This window comes from Dama dama, chromosome 14 (genome assembly GCF_033118175.1).
Source record: "Dama dama isolate Ldn47 chromosome 14, ASM3311817v1, whole genome shotgun sequence".
Taxonomy (NCBI): domain Eukaryota; kingdom Metazoa; phylum Chordata; class Mammalia; order Artiodactyla; family Cervidae; genus Dama; species Dama dama.
In genome coordinates, this window is record NC_083694.1 from 34,265,218 (window position 1) to 34,293,200 (window position 27,983).

The window sequence follows — 27,983 nt, forward strand, 5'->3', positions numbered from 1 at the left end:
AATCTGTATGCAGACCAAGAAGCAACAGTTAGAACCAGACATGGAACAACAGACTGGTTCCAAATTGGGAAAGGAGTACATCAAGGCTGTATATTGTCTCCCTGCTTATTTAACTTATATGCAGAGTACATCATGTGAAATGCCAAACAAGCTGGAGTCAAGACTGCTGGGAGAAAATATCAATAACCTCAGATATGCAGATGACACAACCCTTATCGCAGAAAGCAAAGAGGAACTAAAGAGCCTCTTGATGAAAGTGAAAGAGAAGAGTAAAGAAGTTGGCTTAAAACTCAACATTCAAATAACTAAGATCACGGCATCCGGTCCTATAGCTTCATGGCCAATAGATGGGGAAACAATGGAAACAGGGACAGACTTTATTTTCTTGGGCTCCAAAATCACTGCAGATGGTGACTGCAGCCATGAAATTAAAAGACACTTGCTCCTTGGAAGAAAAGCTATGACAAATCTAGACACCATATTAAAAAACAAAGACATTACTTTGCCAGCAAAGGTCTGTCAAAGCTATGGTTTTTCCCAGTAGTCATGTATGGATGTGAGAGCTGGACCATAAAGAAAGCTGAGCACCGAAGAACTGATGCTTTTGAACTGTGGTGTTGGAGAAGACTCTTGAGAATCCTCTGGACTGCAAGGAGATCTAACCAGTCAATCCTAAAGGAGATCAGTCCTGAATATTCATTGGAAGGACCTAAGCTGAAGCTGAAGCTCTAACACGTTGGCCACCTGATTCGAAGAACTGACTCATTGGAAAGGACCATGATGCTGGGCAAGATTGAAAGTGGGAGCAGAAGGGGACAACAGGGGATGAGATGGCTGGATGTCATTACCGACTCGATGGATATGAGTTTGAGCAAGCTCCGGGAGTTGGTGATGGACAGGGAGGCCTGACGTGCTGCAGTCCATGGGATCGCAAAGAGTTAGACACAACAAGCAACTGAAGTGAACTCATCATACAGGGTTCATAAAAAACTACAATAAAAAAGTTAAGTGGGGTAATTCCAACAATGCTTTAACGATGCAATTTGAACTCTGAAAGAGATTATGAGTTGCTTAATGAAAGACAGCTTGCTTTAGACATCTTTATTATGGCTTGGCCATGTGACAAAGCAGTAAACCTTGTACATACTGTTCAATCCATAAGTGTTCACTGAATAATTAGAAAGAAACGGAATCAGTTTTTTATATCAAATTTTTATATTCAGGACTCTTCCTTCTATGATCACTCACCTGCTCATTTCCCAACTCTTCCCCAGGAACTTTATTTCTGATTCACTGCCCTGTACTTCAACAAAAGCAATGTTGTTTTATGAATTCATACCTTTATTATTTCCCACCTTCTCCACTTAGCTAAGTTCTACTCATTCTTCACAATTTAGCTCAGCTATCATGTTCTTGAAGAAGTCTCACCTGACTCCATCATCTATCCCCAGACTAAGCAAAATGGTATAATTCAGGACTGCCATAGTACCCAATGGGCTTCCCTGGCGGCTCAGACAGTATAGAATCCACCTGCAATGTGGGAGACCTGGATTCCACCCCTGGGTCAGAAAGATCCCCTGGAGGAGGGCATGGCAACCCACTCCAGTATTCTTGCCTAGAGAATCCCCATGGACAGATGAGCCTGGCAGGCTGCAGTTCATGGGGTTGCAAAGAGTCAGACACGACTGAGTGACTAAGCACAGCACTTAGTACCCAATATAAGTATTCAATAATGCAGTTGCCACAAAACATAGAAACTAACCACTTAAATATCTGTGCCCACTCATAGACTGTAAGCCCATTAAAGCTTCTATCTTTACAGTCACAAATACTAGCACAGATTCAACAAATATTTATTGAATGAATGAAAGAATGAGCAAACTGATCTCATTCCCTTTTTTGCCTTAATTTTTCTCTCTTTAACTTACCTATGTTTGGTCAGCTGGTCACCCACAATTTTAACTATCTTAAAAAATGAACAAAATCCTCTTTGGCCAAACAGAAATCAAAAATTGAAATAACCCTGAGTTCTGCTTATTCATATAGCCAAAAAGTATTCCTTCTTAATATTTACAATTAATATTCAATAACTACTTAACGTCACCACCACTTTCTCCTAATGTCCCCTAAAGCAGAATCACATTTCAATATTCACTCTTTTACAATCACACATATTATTTATTTCTACTCTTCCTTCTCCTTGAAAAGATATAAGTAGAGTAACTTTTTCTCTACTGATGCCATCACGTCTGTCCCTTTCCATTTCTAGAGCCCCTGCCTTTAATCTCTTCCAGTTCAGTTAGCTCTAGTTGCATCAAAGGAATAATTTAGTATACTGAAACTACATATAAGGAATTTCTGTTTCTTACTATACAGTATTCTAATTACATAGAATCCACAATTTTTAGCCTGTCTTTTAAAGATATTCATCATACCTTCATCTCTACCAGTATTATTCTTGTTTCCTCTAAAAAAAATATGTATTTCCTTGTGTTTCCAGGTATGCATTTCCCATTTAGGCCAAGCAAATATTCTTGATGTTATATCATAGTAAATCTGAAAATTCCTGCATAGTTACCTTTGTATATTGAGCTTTCAAGCCTTCCCTATTCTCTTTGTACCTTGATTCATTTTTTTTTATTTAAATTAATTTTTACTGCAGTATAGTTGTTTTGCAATGTTGTGTTAGTTTCTGTTATATAGCAAAGTGAATCAACTATACATATATGTATATCCACTCTTTTTTAGATACCCTTCTCATGCAGATCACCACAGAGCGTTAGGTAGAAATCCCTGTACTGTACAGTAGGTTTTCATTAATTAACCATTTTATAAAAAGTAGTATATATATGTCAATCCCAATCTCCCAATACATCCCACCCCCACTACCCGCCTTGGTATCCATGGTTGTTTTCTACACTTGAGACTATTTCCTCTTTGCTAATAAGTTCATCTGCTCTGTTTTTCTAGATTCCACATATAAATGACATTGTATAGTATCTGTTTTTCTCTTCCTGAGTTACTCCACTCTTGAGGACAATCTCTGGGTCCATCTGTGTCACTACAAATGGCATTATTTCATTCCTTTTTATGGCTGAGTAATAAACCACTTTGTCCATTCCTCTGTTGATGGACATTTAGGTTGCTTCCATGTTGTGGCTGTTGTAAACAATGCTGCAATGAAAGCCGAGGTGCATGCATCCTTTCAAATTACGCTTTTTCTCCAGCTATATGCCAGGAGTGGGACTGTTGGATTATATGGTAGATCTAGTTTTAAAAGGAGCCTCCATATTGTTCTCCATAGTGGTTGTACCACTGACAATCTAAGAGGGTTCCTTTTTCTTCACACCTTATCCACTTTGTAGATTTTTTTTGATGATGGCCATTCTGACTGGTGTAAGATGACACCTTATTGTAGTATTGATTTGCATTTCTGTAATAATTAGTGATGTTGAACATGTCTTCATGTGCTTTTTTGGCTATCTGTCTTTTTTGGATAAATCTCTACGTATACATTCTGATCATTTTTTGAGTTATTTGTTTTTTGATATTGAAGTGCATGAGCTACTTGTACATTTTGAAGATTAATCCCTTATCAATCACTTTATTTGCAAATACTTTCTCTCATTTTGAAGGCTGTCTTTTCATTTTGTTTATGATTTCCTTTGCTGTGCAAAATCTTTCAAGCTTAACTAGGTCTCATTTGTTTACTTTTGTTATATTTTCATTACTCTAGGTGGTGAACAAAAATATCCCTGTTTACATTTCTCCTCCTTCTTATTTACCTTCAGGAATATTAATTGCTCCCTTAATAAACAACCTTTTAACATTTGTATTTTACCTGAACTGACACTACAATGCTCTGTAAGTTTTTGGGAAGAACTTTATGTGTGCACTTCTGGATTACTGTTCTCCCTTACAGAGCTTAATCCAGCAGCACACTCTGTCATATAGGTTGGCTTTTTAATTTAAGTTGGCTAACTTATAGGTGACCCTAGAGGTAAAAAATCCACTAGCCAATGCAGGAGACACAGGAGATATGGATTCGGATCCTTGGATCAAGAAGATCCCCTGGAAGGGGGAATCGCAACCCACTCCAGTATTCTTGTCTGGAGAATTCCATGGACAAAGGAGCCTGGTGGACTACAGTCCATAGGGTGACCAAGAGTCGGGCACCACTGAAGAGACTTAGCATGCACCAGTAATTTACTATCTTACATTCAAGGGGACTCAGTAAATGCAATTAAACTGAACTGACTGTTCTTCAATAAACTTTACAAGTGACAGTGAAATAAACAGTAAATTTAAATTATAGTTAGTGTTTAAAATCAGTAATATTTCCTATAACCCTACACATCTTAGAATACTTGCATAGAGCTTTTGCATATGTATTCAATTGTTATTTCTGCTTTTAAACCTCATCCCCACTTCAAACTTCATTCCTTTTACCACTAAATGTCCATGTAACGAAACCTGAAGGAAACTGAAGGGCATACTAGAGAATATCACTTTTCACTTATCATAATTATTTACACATCTGGTATGAAGCCATCATATCAATATTCTCCACATTGAGGGCTTTATTTATGGCCTCTGGTGGCTCAGATGGTAAAGAATTTGCCTGCAACGCAGGAGACCTGGGTTTGATCCCTCCCCAAGGGTCAGGGAGATCCCTTGGAGAAGGGAATGTACCCCCTCCAGTATTCTTGCCTGGAGAATTCCATGGACAGAGGAGGCTGGTGGGCTATAGTCCATGGGGTCACAAAGAGTCAGATGCAACCCAGTGACTAACACTTTGACTTTCATGTCAAAGGATAATTAATATGTTAGATAGTTTCTATTACCGAGATTAACAAATTTACTTATACAATTTAGCAACAAGAAACAGTAAAAGAAAATGCCACAGTAAATGTTTCTGCCCATATATTGTCACTAGGTTAATAAAAAAATTCACTTTTGGGGGCATACTATCTAAGAAACAAATAACATCAAATGCTATTTTGAATAAAACTTTGTGTCCATATATTCATTTTGTATTATTTTTTTTTTAAGAACAAACTAAAGGTATCAAAAACCCATTAAGATATTTAGTTAATGGGTAAAACAGACTTGATCAATATATTAAACAAAAACTTACAGGATCAGCAGGTCCACAGAATTCTCGAAATGTCATTGTAGGATTAGTTTGTTGAATCTCCATTGCTACACAAGGCCCAGAATACATTTCTGTCACCATTTCCTATAATATATAAATAAGATAATATTAACAAATGAGTAGAATTTAATAATCTTTTGCTTCTCTTCTATTAATTGCACTACTATTCTACTGGACCCAAAATGTTAAAGTTATCTTTGACTTCTTCTCCACCTGTACCCTCTATGCCAAGCAGTTCCCACATTTTGTCCATTTTTCCTACAAAAATGTATTTTAGATATGTTCCCTTGTCTCCATTCCTACTATTATCATACTAATGCTTTATCACTTGATAACATTCACTATTTGAAATTATCTTCTAGTACATATTTCTTTTAAAAGGCTCTCTCCTCTCAAACAGAATACTATCAATGGAACATTTAAAAAGATATATATTCCAAAGCGTTTCTCCCAAAGAAACTTATAAAAATCATAATGAGCTTCAGCAATGAGGAATAATAGGTATCAGATTCGTTTTCTCACATTAAACATCTAGAAACTAAAGGCAATAAACATAATGCTTTCAGACACTGAACTATCGATAGCACAGTACCATGATCCTCAAGAGAAGGAAAATGAATGGGATAAGCTGTACAACTGCCCATCTTACTGCCTGAAGGCGTCTAGACAGTGAAACAAATATAGGAAACACAAAAGAGCCCAACATTCTCACTGAAAAGAACAGATCGAGACTGGAGTTTAGGGAGGCCAGTGAGGCTACGATTTGCCGAACAGAATACTACAGGAAGTGGGAGAGCAACAAGAGAGTAAGCCTCAGGATCTGCAGAGAAGTTTTTGAGTCTTAGATGAACAGTCTGTGTATATATAGAGGATACTACCGAAGGCTGAAAAAAGAACTCCCAGAAAGCAGTAAATGAAACAATTCATAAATACAGTATAAGACTGGGAAGAATCTGTACTCCTACAAGCTGGAGTGGAAAGCCGTCATATGATATACAGGGCATCATGTAGAGTCCTCAGAATGGTGTTATACCCTAAGTTGTTACTGTTTAGTCACTAAGGGTATACAACACTTTGTGACTGCATGAACTGCAGGACGCCAGGCTTCTTTGCCCATCACTATCTCCCTGAATTTGCTCAAACTCATGTCCATTGAGTCAGTGATGCCATCCAACCATCTCATCCTCTGCTGTCCCCTCCTCCTCCTCCCTCCATCTTTCCCAGCATCAGGATCTTTTCTAATGAGTCGGCTCTTTGCATCAGGTGGCCGAAGTATTGGAGCTTCAGCATCAGTCCTCCCAATGATATTCAGGGTTGATTTCCTTTAGGATTGACTGGTTTGATCTCCCTGCATTCCAAGGGATTCTTAAGAGTCTTCTCCAACACCACAGTTCAAAAGCATCAATTCTTTGGCATTCATCCTTCTTTATGGTTCACCTCTCATATCCATACACGGAAAAACCATAGTTTTGACTAGACAGACCTTTGTCAACAAAGTAATGTCTCTGCTTTTTAAAACACTGTTTAGGTTTGACATAGCTATTTTTCCAAGGAGCAAGCGTCTTTTAATTTCATGGCTGCAGTCACCATCTGCAGTGATTTTGGAGCCCAAGAAAATGAAATCTGACACTGTTTCCACATTTTCCTCATCTATTTGTCATGAAGTGATAGGACCAGATGCATGATCTTAGGTTTTGGAATGCTGAGTTTGAAGCCAGCTTTTCACTCTCCTCTTTCACATTCATCAAGAGGCTCCTTAGTTCCTCTTCATTTTCTGCCACTAAAATATACCATAATAGTTGGCCTAAACTTGCCTTATGTATGGAACACCCTGTATCTATCCTGCGAAAGCTTAAAAGCAAGTCTCACAAGTGTCAAACTGATCCCAAGTAACTTGTCCAAGGGCCAGAACAAAATCAAACATTTTCTAAAGAAATACAACAACACCATGTAACAGCATAAATTTCACAACACCAGTACATAACAAAAATTGCCAGCATACAAAGAAGTAGGAAAATATAAACTATCACCAGAACCAAACTCAAGAGACAGAAACCCAGCGATGACAGAAATATGGATGTAATTACACAAGAAGTTTTAAAAGTCACTATAAATAGGTTCTACATGTTCAAATTATAGAAGAAAACATGTACATAATACACGGTAAAAAAAAAAAAAAGATGTATAAAAAGATCCAAACAAAACTTCTAGAGGTGAAAACTACACCTGAATTTATAAATGATGAAGAGGATAAACCCTTGTAGAAGATCAATGAATATGAAGGCACGCAACAGAAACTATTATAAAGCGAGCATGGAAAGAAAGAAGAATGAAGAAAAACTTTTAAATTTAAAAAAACTGGGAAGACCCAGAGGAATCGGGTGGAGAGGGAGGTGGGAGGGGGGATCGGGATGGGGAATACGTGTAAATCTATGGCTGATTCATATCAATGTATGACAAAACCCACTGAAATGTGAAGTAATTAGCCTCCAACTAATAAAAAAAAATAAAATAAAATAAAAAATAAATAAATAAAAATAAAAAACAAGTTAAACTCAGAAAAAAAAAAAAAAAAGACTATGGGACAACGTCACGCAGTGTAATTGGAGCCTCAAAAGAAGAAAGGATGATGAACAGAAATGTATTTTGAGAATTAATCACTAAAAAGTTTTTAAATTGGATGAAACTTATAAACCCACAGATATAACAAAATCCAAGGAGAAAAAGTGGAAAGAAAAATAAAGTAGGGCACATCATAATCAGATTGGCTATAAAACAAGAACAACAATAACAAAAAAAACACAGTAAAAAATAGTGAAACATTTTTTCACTGTAGAAACATCAAAAAAAAAAGAAAAAAGATAAGGATAAAAACAACAACTTATGTCAAATTCTATAATCAATTGATAAATATTTGGAAAATATTTTTCAAAATGAATGAAAAATAAAGGCTTTTTCAGTGTATAGGTATTTAACCTCTTTGGTTAAGTTCATTCATAGGTATTTTACTCTTTATGACCCAATTTCAAATGGGGATTGCTTTCTCACTTTATCTTTCTGATAGTTCATTTTAGTGTACAGCAAACCAATAGATTTCTATGTTAACCTTGAATCCTGCAACTTTACTGAATTCACTTAATTCTAGTAGGGTTTTTTTTTTTTTTTTTTTTGGTGGAGACTTTAGGATATTCTCTATATAATATCACTTGTTGCTGTTTAGTTGCTAAGTTGTGTCTCACTCTTTGTGACCCCATACACTGAAGACCAATAGTCTCATCTGCCCACCGCAATTTCCCAGGCAAAAATACTACAATGGGTAAGCATTTCCTTCTCCATGGGATCTTTCCAACCCAACTGCATTACAAAATAATGGCAATATTCTCCTGATAGTTTATCCTTTATACCACTAATCAGAGAAATGCAAATAAAAGCACCATGAGATATCACACCTGCTAAAACAGCTACCATCAAAATGTCTACAAATAACAAATGCTGGCAAGGATGCGCAGAAACAGGAACCCTAGTACACTGTTGGTGAGAATGTAATTGGTGCAGCCACTATGGAAAACAGTATGCAGGTTCCTCAAAAAAAGTAAAAACAGAACTACCATATGATCCAGCAACTCCACTGCTGGATATAAATCTGAATTAAAAAAAACACACTAATTCAAAAAGATATATGTATTCCAATAGCGCCATTATTTTCAAAAGCCAATATATGGAAGCAATCTAAGTATCCAACAATAGGTGAATGAATAATGAAGATGTGATATATACATACAATGGAATACTACTCAGTAATAAAAAAAGAACAAAATTCTACCACTGGCAACAATGTGGATAAACCTAGAGTGTATTATTCTTAGTGAAATAAGTCAGAGAAAGACAAATATTCTGTATGTTACCACTTATATGTGAAATCTTAAACATAAAACAAACAAATGTATATTACAAAACAGAAACAGACTCACAGATATAGAGAACAAACTAATGGTGACCAGTAGGGAGAAGAAAGGGAGTAGGGACAAGACGAGGGTATGGGGTTAAGAGATACAAATTATCATGTATAAAATAAGCAGCAAGGATAAACTATCAGGGGAATATTGCCATTATTTTGTAATAACTGTAAATGGAATATAATCTATAAAAATATTGAATCACTGTGTTGTACACCTGAAACTAATATAATATTGTAAGTCAATGATCTTTCAATCAAAAAAGAAAGACTTTTTCAGACAAAATCTGAGAGAATTCACCACCACCAGCCCTATACCATAGAAAATGTTAAAGGAAGTTCTTCAGACAGAATAAAAATACCAGAAAAAATTTGGAACCACACAAAACAATGGTAAATATGTGGGTAAATATAAAACATGTTTCACAGCAATTAAAAATGAAAATTTAATTGATTATTTAAAGCAAAATTATTAAAAATGTATCATAAAGCTTTTAACATATAAATGTAAAATGTACAACAGCATGCAGAGTAAGAGGGAGGAAATACATGTATACTTTTTTAAGCTTCTTAACTGTATATGTGAAATGGTTTACGGAAAAACGTGGTCCAAAATATAGTGCCTCTCACTGAAAGATTCAGTGAATGGAACACTTCAGACAGAACTGATAACAAATATAAAGACCTAGAGGAAGAAGTACAGTTTGGGTATATGAAGATCAGTAAAGAGCTATGATATCAGGAGCTGAGTGAGATCACAGGAAAGCAATTAAGAGATGAGGCCCAGGGGACTTCCCTGCTTGTCCCGTGGTTAAGACTGCCTTCCAAAGCAGGGAGTGTGGGTTCGATCTTGATCAGGGAGCTAAGATTTCACACGCCTTGTGGACAAAAAGACAAAACATAAAACAGAAACAACATTGTAACAAATTCAGAAAAGACTTTAAAAATAGTCCACATTAAAAAAAAAAAAGAAAAGGGATGAGGTCAGAGCACGGTAGGCCACGTAAACCATGTTAATGACTTTGGAAGGCTTATAATACCCAATGTCAAAGTAAAATAAAGGCAATTAATTATAGACCAGTATTTAAATATTAATCAGAACTCAATCATCATGTCTACTAAAAATGCCAGAAGTTAAAAAAGGAAGGAGAGGACTTCATAATTAATATGGTAAACAGATCCCTACTCATTAGAACCCCTAAATTATGTCCCTGAAGTTACTTCACTAATTCACAAAGGTCATATGAAATTGATTTTTATGGATAATTATGTTGAGGAGGATCTCTGTCTCATGATATGAAGTACTGCCTACACATAAATGTCAAGAGCCTAAATCCTCAGTCGGGGCAGAAGAAGGGATGAGAAGGGATAATTCTCTTTTTAGTTATCCAAAAAGAGAAGTGCCAGTTTTGTCCACCTTTCTTTTATGTGTGTGTCTCTCTCCCTTTCAGTGTTAAATGCTATTAAAACGATAAACAGAGGGCTATACAGAACACAAAGAAAATGTTGAAAAAAGGACTGCATCAAAAACATAAAGTGATCCTTAAAAATTGAACTTGAGAATTCTGTTAACAGATTAAGAGAATTAACAGAATTCTCAAACCTAAGTTTTTACTTAAGTAAAAAGTATCAAACAAAAAAGTACTTGTTTCCTTCCTTAACAGCCCTTTGACTACAGTCCTTAAGTAGTTGAAATGGAGTATCTGATTTAATACACATCCTCACCAGGACATAAGCTCCAAGAATGCAGGCAGTGTGCATTTCTGCCTCCCTGGTATCCAACACACTGTCTGTCCCACAAGTGGTAATATATGTGTGGCAAATAATTGGATCATGATAACACTGTAAGATAGTAATTATTACCTTTTCATGATTGCAAATGTTGAAGCAGCAAATTTAAGTGTAAATGATCAACATGGAATCTACTATGAAGAATGTCAGCTATAATAATAACAATAAAATTTCAAGGAAATAACTTTTCCTAGCTTCAATAAAATTTTATATCATATAAATATAGTAACATCTCAAAGATACCTGGATATTGATATATTCTGGCTCATATTATATGAGCCAGTGCATTCTCCCATTAACAGACTATTATAAACCAACCATTTGAAGTATATGTTTTAAGCTGAATAAGCCATTTTAAGCTGAATAAAAATTATAACCATTACTAAAAATTACTCACAAGACTAGTAATTAGTCTGGAATAAAGTAGTTCTTCCCTTCCAAAAAGTCCCTCTGTTCTTTCTCCTAAGTAGGTTATTTTATTATTATTACAAAATTTAATTAATAATTATAGAGGATATCTTACTGAGAAGATTAAAGAGAAGAAAGTACATCAACACCAATCATTCTGAGCTGTTTTGACATTAAAGTATAATATTGCTACTGGCCTTCAAATTCCTGATTTCTCAGGAAAAATGACGCATCCACCCAGTGATACATTTATCTTAATCTCCAGAATCCTGAGTTCAAAAAATTCCATGAGTAAATGTATACTATATAAAAATTGCATGTATGGCATTTGTAAAACACAACATATAATGTTGTACACATGAAACTGATGTATATTATAAACCAATGTTATCGCAACAAAAAGTAAATTTAAAAAGATAAGCTTTTTTATTTTTTTAAGTTGTTTACCAACAGGAAATATGACCTACCTCAGATATGTATATAAAACATTAATGTACGCAACTACTACTTGTTACCAAATTCAATACTATCTGACGTTGTAGGAGAATATAACTCAGGATCAAAGGTACTGTGAGAAAGTATCCATGAGTCTCTCTATCTTATAAACAGTAAAACTATAATATAATGTGCATTAGCAAAGGTAGTTGCTTTTAACTATATATTTAAAAGTTAATGTAACACATAAAAGAAGGGAAATGTAAAAAAGAAAGATTTTTAAAATGGAAAACAGTTGTCACTGGTTGAATAAATGATGTTAAAAACACACTTTAAAATTTCTTCCATTCAAAAAAAGAAAAGGCATAACTCTAAAATGAAGAAGCTGATAAGATTAAAGTTTGAAAAGCTGTAACAAGAGGAAAAGCACTTTGGTTCCTCTAAAGAAGGGTAGAACACTACCAGTATGCTAAATGCAAAACATACGATTTCATCATCAGTCTTTCACTATGTAGGACTAAACAGGAGAAAGACTCGGGCCAGCTCTTGGACCAGTGCCTTTTTCCTTTTCTAAAGTAGGTTGAGGACTTCCCTGTTGGCTCAGTGCTAAAGAATCCACTTGCCAATGCAGAAGATACGGGTTGAGTCCCTGACGCAGGAAGAGCCCACATACCGCATGCCCCACAACCGCCTGCAACTATTAAATCCCCTCCGCCCTAGAGCCCATGCTCCCCAACAAGAGAAGCCACGACGATGAGAAGCCTGTGTACCGCAACCAGAGTAGCCCCACTCTTGGCAACTTGAGAAAAAAAACCATGCACCAGTGAAGACCTAGCACAGCCAAATATAAATAAATAAATTTTAAAAAATTAGAAATAAATTTTTTAAAAACTAGGTTAAAAGGAAAGGGTGTAGAGAGATGAGGAGAGGGGAATCTAGTCTCACTGTCAGGGTGAACTTTACGCAAAAAGAAAAAAAAGAGCAAAATGCCCTATAAAGCAATATGGGTGATGAGGCAGGCCACCAGCACAAATGTATCTAATTTGATAAAAGGGGAAGGAAACTAACTTTGATTAAATATCTGTCATGTGTTAAAGAACAACACTTGGTTTATTTGAATACAGTCTTGTCTTCAAGAATGAATTTCATTGCTCTCTAAACAGTTCCCCTTAAGTCTTACTATTTATTTACTCTCCACTGCATTTTCAGATGATTCTATCTGCATTTGTATCATTAAATAGACTATGCTATGAAATAACAGCTATGCAACTACATCAAGAACTTTTTGCTCTCAACTTTTTAAAGCATTTTCAACAGTCTTCTACCTTGAGAATATTACCTCCATGTGCAGTGCTTATTCGCTCAGTTGTTTTGGACTCTTTGTGACCCCATGGGCTATAGCCCACTTGGGCTACAGGCTCCTCTGTCCATGGGGATTCTCCAGCCAAGAATACTAGAGTGGGTTGCCATGACCTCCTTCAGGGGATAGTCCCAACCCAGCGATCGAACCCAGGTCTCCTGCACTGCAGGCAGATTCTTTACCATTTGAGCCACAAGGGAAGCCTATCAAAATGTGTCAATATCTCGGCAAAGTGATTTTTGGATTTCTGTATATTTTTGTTCCATAAATAAAATAGCATCATATTTTAAAAACTGACCCATTGGCTCTCAGGGATAAAAATACTCCAGTCATTGGTATCATCAGTTGTCAACTGGCAGAACTGTGAATACTTCAAGGAATACTTTCACAATTACTAATTATACTGAGATCTACAAAATCTGAGATACACAAGTTTTCAGTACCAATGCTTTACATTCACTTCAGTACTTACACTATACTCAGACACGACTCCTTTGTAAACTTCATAAAACTCTTCAACATTAATCCGATCCATGTTAAACTATATTTTAAAAAAAAGAAAAACATAAATCAACCAAAAAAATAGAATGAATCACACCTAGCACTCAATATTTATGTTCTCTCAGATATATTTTCTTTAAAATTTAAACCCTGAAGAAATTAGTCTTTAAAGAAGTGTTAAAGTTCAGTCCATCAATAATAAATTATTGTTTATCAAAAATAAGAACTTATTTGTAACATTTATCAAGTACTTAATATATCAAGCATTGTTCCAGGTGCTGTTCAGGTACTATCTTATTTAATTATAACAATCGCCCTACAATATAAGTAATGTTAACAGCTCCAATTTACAAATGAGGTGAAGACTCAGTGGGGTAATATAACCTTCACTACTTGGCATTCCATCTCAAACTGTCTGATCCCACTGATTGGGCCCTCAACTACTAAAATCTATCTTATTGGAAAAAAACCTCATTCTTCATACAAAAAAAAAGACATAGGCACAATTTAATGTTGTTTATCAATAGATCAGTGGCAAAAGAAAGCAACATTACCAAAGAAAATTTCTCCAAATTTTGTAGAGGGGCCTGGAAATAATACCCTTATCCTCCCAGGCATTCAGAAAAATCCCCTAGTTAGTCTGGCTCATAATAACGCACTGACACCATTCATCTGAAAATCCTACTATTCTTCAGAGAGAATTGTCAGAGTATGCTAGTAAGGTAAAGCTAAAAAGACTCACTCTTATCCAGGCTGGATTCAAACTTAGAAATAAAATTTCATTAAGTTCTAGAGTCTCAAGAACCAAAACCTTAAATTTTTAAAAACTAGACACAGACTTTCCAATTTTGTTTTCCTCCCTACTTTGTCCTTTTATTGTTGCCAGGATTGAAGATCACGAAGCGTCTCCCTACCCAGACAACAGTTCAAACTATTTAGTTTTATAGTTCAGTTCAGTGCAGTCACTCAGTTGTGTCTGACTCTTTCTGACCCCATGGAATGCAGCACAGCAGGCTTCCCTGTCCATCACCAGCTCCCAGAGCTTGCTCAAACTCATGTCCATCGCGTTGGTGATACCATCCAACCATCTCATCCTCTGTCGTCCCCTTTTCCTCCCGCCTTCAACCTTTCCCAGCATCAGGGTCTTTTCCAATGAGTCACTTTTTCCCATCAGGTGGCCAAAGTATTGGAGCTTCAGCTTTAGCATCAGTCCTTCCAATGAATATTCAGCACTGATTTCTTTCAGGATTGACTGGTTGGATCTCCTTGTTGTCCAAGGGACTCTCAAGAGTCTTCTCCAACACCACAGTTTAAAAGCATCGATTCTTTGGTGCTCAGTTTTCTTTATAGTCCAACTCTCACATCCATACATGACTACTGGAAAAACCATAGCTTTGATTAGATGAACCTTTGTTGGCAAAGTAATGTCTCTGTTTTTTAACATGCTATCTAGGTTGGTCATAGCTTTTCTTCCAAGGAGCAAACGTCTTTTAATTTCATGGCTTCAGTCACCATCTACAATGATTTTGGAGCCCCATAAAATAAAGTCTGTCACTGTTTCCATTGTTTCCCCGTCTATTTGCCATGAAGCAATGGGACCAGATGCCATGATCTTTGTTTTTTGAATGTTGAGTTTTAAACCAACTTTTTCACTCTCCTCTTTCACTTTCATCAAGAGGCTCTTTAGCTCTTTTTTGCTTTCTGCCATAGGGTGGTGTCATCTGCATATCTTGAGGTTACTGATATTTCTCCCAGCAATTTTGATTCTAAATTGTGCTTCATCCAGCCTGGCATTTCACATGATGTACTCTGCATAGGCAACACAGCTATTATAGGGAGGGAACTTTGTTTGATTTCAATATCTTATTCAATATTCATACAACTTCTTATATTACTAATATTATAAAATAATAACAAGGTGAAAAGTGAAAGTGGTAGTTGCTCAGTCTTGTCTGACTCCTTTCAACCCCATGAACTATAGCCCTTCAGGCTCCTCTGTCCATGGGATTCTCCAGGCAAGAATACTGGAGTGAGTTGCCATTCACTTCTCCAGGGGATCTTCCTGACCCAGGCATCAAACCCTGTCCTCCTGCATTGCAGGTGGTTTCTTTAACATCTGAGCTACCAGGGAAGCCCCAATAACAAGGTATAATTTATTAAATATTTGGAATTTGAACTGGAAATTCTTCAAAGTATTGTGTAGCATTATTTTATTTAATCCACAAAATAATCTACAGCACCAAATAATATTATCATTGCCTAGTTGAGAAAACTGAAGATATGCTTAAAATCTGGCCAAGTTTATATACCTAGAAAGTAGAAGATTCATGATTCAGAAATAGAGTTTACTGATTTCAAAAATCACAATGATTCTCATTGCCATTAAACTACCGTGCCTCCCCCATAAATTCAATTAATCTTTTTTAAAGCAAATTACTCTTTTTTTCACTGAGCACTTACTATGGGCAATCACTATGCTAGGTTGTAACCTAGAGTTAGATTAATGTTTAATTCTAAAATGTCCACAATGATTGCTACTTAAGCAGGCTTAGATCCCATAATCCTGTGGCTGACTACATCACCAAGCTAATACTTTGAGAACGCTGTTGCTAACAATTTCATTACAGTCCTGGGCAAGATTCTTCAAATATTAAATTTCTCATTTGTCTCCAAGCTGTGCCTGATAACTTTGCAAACTAGTTGATACATCTAATCTTTTCTCACTTCATGAGCATTCGCACCAATCTGGAATATAAAATAGGCAGAACCCCAGTTAGTGCCCTGACCTCTGATCTGGGCTGATGCAAAGACTTCACAGAAATCAAAAGGAGTTCCTTTCCAGAGAAAGAGAAAATAAACTGGTATGAAAATTCCTTCCGGAACTGGTAATTCACTACCATAATAACACAAACTTGTTGGCTTTCAAAAACTGTAAAATGCAAATTATTAATTGGATTCCTATAATAATTGTACCAATTTATTTGTCAAGTGCAATGATAAGTGTACCACAAAGATAGAGAAGAGCTCTAGAGAAGTTAATATTGTTTGTTCAGTGAAGGGTTTCCTGGAAATGTGTCAGCAGAGCAGTTTTGAATGATTGTGGCCTCCAGAGCTTAATGGTGTGACTGCCAAGAGAGGCGCTGAAATGTGCTAACTCTAAAGAAGATCGTGAGAGAAAGTCCAGAAACCAGCAAAGGTCCTGGTCAGGGAAAAAGCCGAATTGATTCTCTTCTTAGTCACAAATCCAGACAACAAAATTTCATTATAAGTACTTAGCTTAAAACTATTTCTTCTTTGGAGGAATTAAATGCATTGTTTCAGTCTGCATGTACTTTGCAACTAAAGTTCCAGGAATTATATAAATCTGCTTTGTAAGCTTAAATTAGATGTACCATTGGACGGTTAGCTCTCAGTGAGAGATTATACTGGTAAAATCATTGAAAAATACTTTTTACTAAAAGTTATCATGTTCAACATATCTTTTTGCTTTTAATGTGTTGAGTTCACAAGTGCACAGAGAAAATTCAATGTAAAACGTATTAAAGCATACTGTAAAAAAAAAAAAAAACCACACACACACAGTTCATCAGTAAGTTAATGATTCTTGCAAACTACCTACCATCTGCATAGCTGAGATTTCAAAACCTGCATCTCGGATAGTCATCAGGATCTTTCCCAGAAGTCCTGAAAATACAGAACAAATGAGTGCAAAATTACAAAATTTCTAAGGCATTTTAGCTTTATAGAAATGCAAATTTTCTATATCAAAGTATTTTGCTTAAACACTTGGGCTTCCCGGTTGGCTCAGACAGTAAAGAATCTACCTGTAATGCAGGAGACCCAGGTTTGATCCCTTGGTTGGGAAGATCCCCTGGAGAAGGGGGGATACTCCAGTATTCTCACCTGGAGAATTCCATGGACAGAGAAGCCTGATGGGCTGCAGTCCATGGGGGTCACAAAGACTTGGACAAGATCGAGCAACGAACACTTGCTTACACTATGTAAAAGTGAATCACATAAATCTGCCCAGGAAACTAGACCTCTAATACTGTAATCCCATTTGATTCAGTAATCCCATTTGATTTTGTAATCCCAAATGTTTAGTAAAGTGCATCAGGAATATCATTCTTTTCAGTTTTAAAAACTACTTTTTAAATTTATTTTTAATTGGAGGATAACTGCTTTACAATGTTGTGTTGGTTTCTGCCATACAACAATGTGAACCAGGCATAAGGATTCATATTTTACCTCCCTCTTGAACCTTTCTCCCAGTCCCGCCCCCATCCTATCCCTCTAACTACTGCATCTTGTTGAGCTGTGTTATGCAGAAGCTTCCCACCAGCTGTTTTGCACTTGGTAAGGTATATGTTTCAATGCTACTCTCTCATTTCATCCCAGCTTCGCCTTCCCCCACTGTGTCCACAAGTCCATTATCCTCAAAACCAATCTTGAAGATTATGCAAAAAACTTTTAAGAACCTGAAGTCTAGTGATATAAAAACTACAAAAATCAAAGAGTTAAAGTAATAGTAGAAAAAAGTGGTGTTAAAGTACCAGATATGGAAGGAGTCCAACAGAAGTCACAGGCGGAGAAACATCAATTAAAACTGAAGAGGAGAACAGAAGCTTCAATGGGAAATGAGGGCAGGAACTAGCTCTTTAAGGTTACAGACAGATGGGATTATATAGAGACCATGGTATAAAAAGAGACAAGGCATAAAGCTGGGGACAATGTGAACCTGTGTACACAATAGTGCCTGTGGGTGTGCTCAGACACTTCAGTTGTGGGCCTTCAGACTCTTTGTGACCCCATGGACTGTAGCCCACCAGGCTCCTCTGTCCATGGGATTTCCCAGGCAAGAATACTGGAGTGGGTTGCCATTTCCTTCTCCAGGGGATCTTCCCAACCCAGGGATTGAACCCAGGTCTACTGCACTGGCAGGTGGATTCCCAGGTCACTGGCGCTACCCGGGAAGTCCATATACAATAGTAAGAGGTCAAAAAATAAAAAAACTAAAAAGGAAAAGAGATTTAACCCAAATTTATAAAGGCTCTGGATGACAACATGAAGAATTTGGTCTTTATGCCGCAAATAGCAATTTTTATAATGGTGGTTATAGACTCTGAACCTGTAAAACTGATTTTTGAGATTCCATTAGTCTCCTATAAAAATCTAAGTTTCTTTTTTTCAAGTGAACTGAAATTCTTCTTTTTCTCTCTCTTTAGCACATTACGCACACAGACACACTCCCTATTCTGGATCATCTTGATGCTTACCTAATGATCCCAAATAATTAGTATCAGTATCAAATAAGTAGTATCAGTGCCTGAATGTGTATTTTTATTTACTATCTTACTGATGCCAAATAGGCTATTTTAATCACAGCTGGCTGAGGCATGAAAAAACAAACAAACAAAAAAGACAAGGACAGATCTATTTCTCAAAAGACACATTTATACCAACTGAAGGCCAAATGATATAAAAGCATGCTTTAGAAAGAAAGGTTTCTCAGAAGTTTGAAGAGTACACTAGGTCCCTGCCAAATGCAGAATACTCAGCGCCATATTCATGTTAACTTACTGATTTTCCACAAACATCTTTTGTCACATTAATGTTAACCTAAATTTTATCCATTTCATAGTTTTGTTTGTAATGAATCTGTAAATTGTTTTAGTTATACAGCTGTATGTGCAAAAGTTTACATTTATTTGTATATGTGGACATACTTAAGTTACATTATAATTAAAATAATTTATATCAAAAAAATTAAAAAAAATAATTTATATCAACACTGAGAATCCAGTGAGAAAAATCTTCCTTCAAAAGTAACACAGCCAAAAGAAATGAATCACAGAAAATGTGAATAAGAGAATACAGGAAGATTATTAATGTAATAATAATGGGTGAGCTGGTATGAAGAAAAGAATAAAGGACAGAAAGAATAGCAAAGGCTATTGACATCATCTACTCTGCTGATTGGACTTGCATGGTAGAAGTAAAGAAATAAAGAAGTAATGAATATAAGATATTTCAAAAAAAAAAAGTAATAAGACTAAAGTGAACATAGAGCATGAAGATGAAGGAATAAAGGATTTGAGTCTAAGTGACCAGAAGAATGATAGCACTTTTAAGATGAAAACAAGCTATGAAACTGAATTAAGAATAAAGATATTGAATTAATTTGGACACAGAAACATAATTTTAGAGCAGAACACTGATCAGCATTTGAGGAGACAGTATATCAAATGGCAGAAAAAAATCATCAAAGAATGAATGAATAAATTCCCTTTACTAAATTGGTAATGTGGGGTTGTATTCCAATAGATAGACATATAATGAGGTACAGAGAGGTTAGAGTTGAAGTGATGAGATTAGATGAGTACTTGTTTGATAAAAAGAAGGGGAAAGAAAAAAAAAGAGAGAGAGATGAGAGGAATGAGTTTTGAGAAAATACCTGAAGTTTGGGGACTGAAGAATGAATTCTTCAAATGAATAAAGACATGTAAAAGGACATTTGCAAGAGAACCAAGAAGAAAAATATTACCGTAGTATTATAATATCAAAAGGAGAGGAAAATTCTTGGAATATAGGGATCTTTAAGAATGAAAGGAAATTAAGCACCCTGGAAATTAAGATAAATCTGCTGGCTTAAGCAAGATGGTATGATGATACTAAAGAAAGTCACATCAACAGAGGGTTAGGAAAGAGAAGTTTTGTATGTACATGCTTAGTCATATCTGCCCCTTTTTGAGACCACATGGACTGTAGCCCACCAGACTCCTCTCTCCATGGGATATTCCAGGCAAGAATACTGAAGTGGGTTTCCCTTCCCTTTTCTAGGGATCTTCCCAACCAAAGAATTGAACCTGTGTCTCCAGTGTCTCGTACATTGGCAGGCGGATCACCTGGGAAGCCCCAACCTATTAGTAATCTGTACCAAATAGTCAGATGACATTAGATACAGGAATGTTAACCAAAATTTCAAGACTTTTATCAATAGGAAAAATATAGATAAGTTAGAAAAGAAGAAAGTAAATTAGTTTTTGGGAACTCAGCCCTTTCACAGGAAGTTATTCCATTTAATCCTTACAGCAATAGGCTAAAATGGGGATTACCATCCCACTACAGAATGAGATTATATGAAGATTTGGAGAAGATAGATAAAACTTGCTTAATGTCACAAAACTACTGGGTCTCCATATCAATCTTTTTGCCAGTTTTAATAGGAAAAAAGGAATGAATGGAAGCCTGATATGTGAAACTCACTAGACAATGTGACTTCCTGAGGCAAGCGCCATGTTCATTCTAAGACTCACAGTATCTCTAGGGACACTAGTATCACTAGTCTAGCATAGATGTAATAAGTAGCTGACAAATATTGCTCATTGAATAACAAAGTTAATAAAAAAAAATAGCCAAAGGAAGGAAACAATCATAGCTCTCTGCCTGGTGTGAGCCTGAGAAACTCTAAGACTCTTCAGAGCACAATTAGAAAACACCAGAAAATTAATTGTAAAGGAGTAATTAAAATTAGAGAACGGAAAACTTTTTTTTTAATTTTTGGTTTAACAATTCAAGAAAAAAAAGTTCATAGTGACTTCATGCCACATACAAACATTAATTCTAATAAATTCAATGTAAATGTAAAAAAAAATTAAACAAAGGCAGTTCCTTGGGAAAACATCTAGATGATTATTCTCTTCTCATGATATAAGTAGCCTTTTGAAAAGGAGAGAACGAGGTTGGTTCCTGGCTGAAAACTTCAATTCCAGCTCTGGATAGAATCACTCTCCTCCAACATGAAATTTTCTTTCATATCTCTTTCCACATATTTATTCCTTTCTAATTTGGTCTGTTTTTTCTTCTCACTCTTACCACCAGACCACCTTCTGACTCTTTCCCCAGTGTCTTTTGAAACCCTGAAATATTTTGAATAGTCTTTATGTCTTCAGTCTCAGCTACCCACCACAAGCTCTTCTTACTCAGAATTAATCTTCATTTTTCACTTACCCACAACCATAACAGGTTAAAGGTTTACCTTTTTTCCCTTGCTATGATTTAAGTTTCTGTGTACTATCTAAGTTCATATGTTGAAATATTAATGCCCAATGTGGTAGGGGCCTTCCCTGGTGGCTTAGTGGTAAAGAATCCACCTGCCAATGCAGGAGATGCGGGTTCAATCCCTGGGTTGGGAAGATCCCCTGGAGAAGGAAATGGCAACCCACTCCATTATTCTTGCCTGGGAAATTCCTTGGACAGGGGAATCTGGCAGGCCACAGTCCACAGGGTCACAAAAAATCAGACTCAACTTAGCGACTAAACAACAACGTGATGGTATGAGGAGGTTGGGCCTTTGGCAGGTGCTTAAGTCATGAGGCTGGAGCCCTCATAAATAAAATTACTAAAGGTCAAGATTTTAGATGCATTAGTAAATCAAGATCCAATTATATGATATCTATAAGAAGGCAAGTTTAAATATGAAGACACAGGTAGGCTGAAAGTAAATAGATGGAAAAAGATATACCATGCAAGCAATAAGTATAAGAAAGCTGGAGCAGTTGTATTAATTTTAAATAAAGTAGAATTTATGAAAGGAGTATTATACAAATAAATGTCCCAAGAGGCATTCAGACACAGAACTTTAGACAGAGAGCTGAAAGAAAGTGGATATTCATGGCAAAAAGAGCACAGAGCAAATGTACGGAGAAGTAAAACAGCAAGGTTCTTTTGGGAAAGGAGAAATGAGACAGGAGAGAGCATAGCAGAGGTGGCAGAAGACACTGATAGAAGGACTTTTGGACCTTACACAGAGGTTTGAATTTCATTCTATAGGCCAAAAGTTCCCAAAACTTTTTGGTTTCATGGACCTCTTCTTAGAAATTATTAAAAATTCTAAAATACTTTTATGTAATAGGTTATATTGATATTTGCTGCATTATAAATTAAAACAGTAAATTTTAAAATATTTATTAATTTAAATATAACAAAAATTCTTTACATTTTAACATAAATACAATTTTTATGAGAAAAATGACTTTTCCAAAACAATAAAAAATTAGTGAGAAGAGAGATAGTTTCACATTTTAAAAAATCTCTAATTTCTAATTTAATGAAAAGCAGCTGCCTTCTCACATCTGCTCCAACTTTCAGTCTGCTGCTCTGTGTTGTTTGCTTAAAATATGCAGATTTGGGTGGAAAATGTAGTACTTTAATAGTCTAATGAAATTTTATATATTCTTCTTTCTTCTACAAGTAGTAGTTTCTTAAAAGCTCACTGCAACATATAATTTCAAACTTCTACCAACAAACGTTTTTTAACCTTGTTACACTAAAACCCACTGATCTATCTTATACTCCGTATTAATCTTCTATCCTTGCATGATTTTGTAACATCATAGACACTGTTTAGAAAATTCTATTATGCAGATCTTCCAAATGCTGACTCTACTACACAACATCGAAAACATCCCATTTGTCAAATACTAATTTCATCAGAACAGTGTATGTATTGGGAAGCTGTCACGTTCAAGATGGTGCATACAGTTTTCCAAACTCTTAACTCTAATTTTAACTTGTAATTTTGTCTTCTTTTGGATTTTTATCTTGAGCAACAATTATTTCCAGTTGTCACTTCTTTTAAAGGACAGGCTTATTTTAAAGAAAATGCCAAATAGCCTTATCTGAATAACCACAGATTGTCATTCTTTCAAGTAAAAATGGTAAAACAGCTGTATATGTATTTCTCCTAAAGATAACATTACATTTCAATATGGATCAAAACTGCTTTATGCATACATCCCATTTCTTCACACAGAATATTATAAATATTTTGACTTGAGGGTCAAAACTTAAGTTAATAATTTTTTACTGTTTCATCAAGGGTATTCTCAAGTGAAAGTGGCTTTTTTTATTTTTCCGCAAACACAAGATGGTTAAAAATTAATACACTGACCACTGGTATAGTCTGCTACCACTATCCTGATCTTTGCTGAGGTGCCAGCAGTTTTTACACATCATTGCTTCTGCACCATTGGTCCAAATGTCAACACATTTTAAAATGCAAATAAATGCTTAGTACTTATGAGATTTGGTCTCAAGGATACCTAAAAAGATCTTATTTATTATAAAAAGGAAAAATTTTACATGATTACATAAGAATCCTGATGTCAATATGAAAGTCATATTTAGTCCTATGCACTCACCAATACAAAGAGAAATATACAATTTAGTATAAATCTATAAATCACATTAAGCTATGCCCGTAGGTCATATTTACACATTGAACAGAATAATTCTATTCACAGATAAACCAACAAAAATTATAGCCCAAGCAGCACTGAGTCAGACATGAGTCAAGGGTACTGCCTTTTTTTATATTCAGTGGGTTATGCACGGAGGCATGATAGAGAGGCGTTTAAGAAAACCGTTCTGTGCTTAACAGCTTGAAACGACCAACTGTCAATAACCTTATGTCCTTTACTTTGTTCTAGACAGAAAATGTTCAGCTGACTAAACAAATGACAATAACTATGTAAATAAAGTAACAAAAAAAAAAAAAAGGTAAAACTGCATTCCCCACAGTAAACATGTTCAAAAGGGTCAAACAAAGCAGATGGCTTATTTTATTTGGCTGGTGTTTGCACAGTTAATTTGTTTTTTAATAATTTGCTTATAACTCCATGAATGCTACCTAAATGTTTTGAATGTCAAATCACCTCTCCATCTCCACTCCTCCTCAGTTCATATCCTGTTATCTTTCATCTGAACTGTTCTAAAGCCTTTTTAATAAGCAGCCACCCTCTATCCAATCACCAACAATATCAGACATCTATTACTTCATCTTTCTAAAAAGGCTTGCTTCTCCTGGGTTTAGGAGCTCCCTACCCTCTCTTAGGAAAACTAAACCCTTTGACTGGAAAGGGAGTTGCCATCTTCTAACGTGACCCTATAACCACAAGCTTCAGCCAGTGGTCAAGAAGTGGATGCCAGACCTAAACAAGGTCAATCATAGTACTCTGCTGGCTGGGCTGAACTAATTCACCCAGGAATGGGCCTAGAATTGGTACAATTCAGAGTACCTTCCCTGACCCAATCAGACATCTGCCCTGGAATTTTTAAGCTAGAGTCAGGGGAAAAACAACACTTTCCACTATGTTTCTAAGTATATGAGCCTCTCATTCCTGGCAACCCAACCTCTCTCCCAAAGTGCTATTAAAAGCGAATCTGCAAGTATGAAAGTGACAGTCAAAAGCCAGAGAGAACAAAGATGCTGAGCAAGTCTCCCAAAGCCAAGCTCAACCCCTAATCTATTTCCAGCACTATCCTTAAATGAGACAAGTAGGAAATTCAAGTTGGGTTTCTGTCAGTTGTACTAACAGTGTCCTCATTAAGCCCCCTTTTTTATATGAGGTGATACACTGTAGCCTGAGGAAAAAAAGGCTATAGTAGGATGGATAAAGAAGAAACAGTACATTTTGAAAGCTGCGGTACTCTGATGTGTGCTTTCTAATTAAAAAAAATTAGTCAGCAAATATCCTAGAAAAAATCATAAGCATAGGCAAATAATCAAAATCTGGAATTTGAAGATTCCCCTTCTGTCTACTAGGACTTCCCCAGTCACTCAGACAGTAAAGAATCTGCCTGCTTGCAGGAGACCCGGGTTCTATCCCTGGATTGGGAACCTGGAGAAGGGAATGGCAACCCACTCCAGTATTCTTGCCTGGAGAATTCCATGGACAGAGAAGCCTGGTGGGCTACAGTCCATGGGGGTTGCAAAGAGTAGACACAACTGAACAACTACCACTTCTGTCTATAAAGTTCATAAATGATCATGGTTGGAGAGTTTAAGAAAAGTAACTAAAGATAAATATTCAGGTACACTGAAGTCCAAACAGTACTTTTAGAAATAGGAGACTTAACCATTTAAATAAAAACATATTGGAACCAAATAAGGGAAACAAAATTGCAAGGAAACTGAATAAAACAGGCACTTTAACACCAATTGGTATCAATAAAATAAAAAGGACAGTAAAGATTTTCATTCAATTTAAATCATATAACACAACATGGTTTGCACCATTTGGAAGAAAATAAGGGCATCAGGATTATATGATCCAGGATGGATGCATAAGTGTCACATAAGGTACCCCAGGGGCTTCCCAGGTAGCTCAGTGGTAAAGAAATCTCCTGATGATGCAGGAGACGCAGGTTTGATCTCTAGGTTGGGAAGATCTCCTGGAGTAGGAAATGTCAGCCCACTCCAGTATTCTTATCTGGGAAATCCCATGGACAGAGGATTCTGGGGGGCTACAGTCCATGGGGTCTCTAAAAGATTCGGACGCAACTGAGCGACTGAGCACACACTAGGTACCTTAGGTCACCAAGGCAGGTATAATGAGGTGCTATATAAAGTTTTAAGACTTTTGGGGGTACGAAAGCAGCAACATGATGAGTCTTCAGGACTGAGACAAGCTTCTCCCAAGAGTTACTATGAAAATATGGCTTGAATTCAAAATGGAAATAAATGTGGGGTTTTTTTTTTCCCAGTTTTAAATAAATATATTAATTGAAATACAGTATATATTTTCGAGAATCCATTGTTTCTCCCTCCAATCTGTACCTGGTCAGGGTAAATAAATCACTGTTAACAGACCTGCCTTCGTTTGGCTCTGTTATCTGCCATCACCCCTGCAAAACTGGGCACTTAGACTGAAAGGCACCCCTTATGAGTTGAATTAGGATTATATTGCTCATAATAACTCATAATGAGTCGTTCTCCCTATCTGTACAGCTGCCAAAGAGGAGTAAACGTGTAGCACAGAGAGAGGAAGGTTATCAATGACGACACATGAGATACGTGGCCACGGACCAAGTCTGTCAGTTTGCTCCCCAGGCCACAGATGTAAAGGCTGGTGAACACTTCAGTCTGAAGAGCCTTCCCCTTTGCCTAGCTCAGTCTAACCGCTCTGCAGTCTGTTTCTGTCCTCATTTGTAGAATGGGGTATACCTACCTCACAGGGTTGCTACAGTGATTAAATGTGTCTGTATACGTAACAGTCTTAGACCAGCCAGTGGCACACAACAGCACTATTAGGTTATGTAAGCCGCAGTAGAGACTTCCCTGGTGGCTTGATCAGACATGACTGAGCATCTGGCAGCAGTAGGGTAGTAGCAGTTGTTGTATAGTTGCTAAAGGTGAACTGTAGCCCACAAGGCTCCTCTGTCCATGGGATTTCCCAGGCAAGAATACTGGAGTGGGTTGCCATTTCCTACTCCAGGGCATCTTCCCAATCCAGGGATCAAACCCATATCACCTGCATTGGCAGGTGGATTCTTTACCACTGAGCCACCAGGAGAGCCCTAGTAGAGTAGTATTAGAGCCAATAATCATCTCAGTGTGTCAGGATACACATCTGGGCTTATACAATTAGCATGAATTTAATTTCCAGCAGTACTGTTAAAATGCAAACATTCTGTTGAACTGGACAGGGAACAACAGACCAGTTCCAAATTGGGAAAGGAGTGTGTCAAGGCTGTATACTGTCACCCTGCTTATTTAACTTATATGCAGAGTACATCATGTGAAATGCTGGACAGGATGAAGGACAAGCTGGAATCAAGACTGCCAGAAGAGATATCAATAACCTCAGTTATGCAGATGACACCACCCTTATTGCAGAAAGCGAAGAAAAACTAAAGAGTCTCTTGCTGAAAGTGAAAGAGGAGAGTGAAAAAGTTGGTTTAAAATTCAACATTCAGAAAACTAAGATGATGGCATCCAGTACCATCACTTCATGGCAAATAGGGAAACAATGGAAATAGTGACATTTTCTTGGACTCCAAAACCACTGCAGATGGTGACTGCAGCCATGAAATTTTTTAAGACACTTGCTCCTTGGAAGAAAAGCTATGACCAACCTAGGCAGCGTATTAGAAAGCAGAGACATTACTTTGCCAACAAAGGTCTGTCTAGTCAAAGCTATGGTTTTTCCAGTAGTCATGTATGGATGTGAGAGTTGGACTATAAAGAAAGCTCAGCACCGAAGAAATGATGCTTTTGAACTGTGGTGTTGAAGAAGACTCTTAAGAGTCCCTTGGACTGCAAGGAGATCTAACCAGTCAATCCTAAAGGAAATCAGTCCTGAATATTCATTGGAAGGACTCATGCTGAAGGTGAAACTCCAATACTTTGACCATCTGATGCAAAGAACTGACTCACTGGAAAAGACCCTGATGCTGGGAGATTGAATTTGGGAGGAGAAGGGGACGACAGAGGATGATATGGTTGGATGGCATCACCGACTCAATGGACATGAATTTGAGCAAGCTCTGGGAGTTGGTGATGGACAGGGAAGCCTGGCGTGCTGCAGTCCATGGGG

The 27,983-nt window shown here is 36.6% G+C and overlaps 1 protein-coding gene across 2 annotated transcripts in view; it reads right to left on the reverse strand.

Moving 5' to 3' along the window:
* NME7 (NME/NM23 family member 7) overlaps positions 1 to 27,983 on the reverse strand; it is a 226,486-nt gene that overhangs the window by 115,806 nt on the left and 82,697 nt on the right. For both annotated transcript variants that reach the window (XM_061160272.1, XM_061160273.1), the window contains 3 exons: positions 17,225 to 17,289; positions 13,577 to 13,645; positions 5,138 to 5,239 (listed from right to left, as the gene is read on the reverse strand). In XM_061160272.1, the coding sequence (XP_061016255.1) occupies positions 5,138 to 5,239; positions 13,577 to 13,645; positions 17,225 to 17,289 (236 nt within the window). The remainder of the gene's footprint in view (positions 1 to 5,137; positions 5,240 to 13,576; positions 13,646 to 17,224; positions 17,290 to 27,983) is intronic.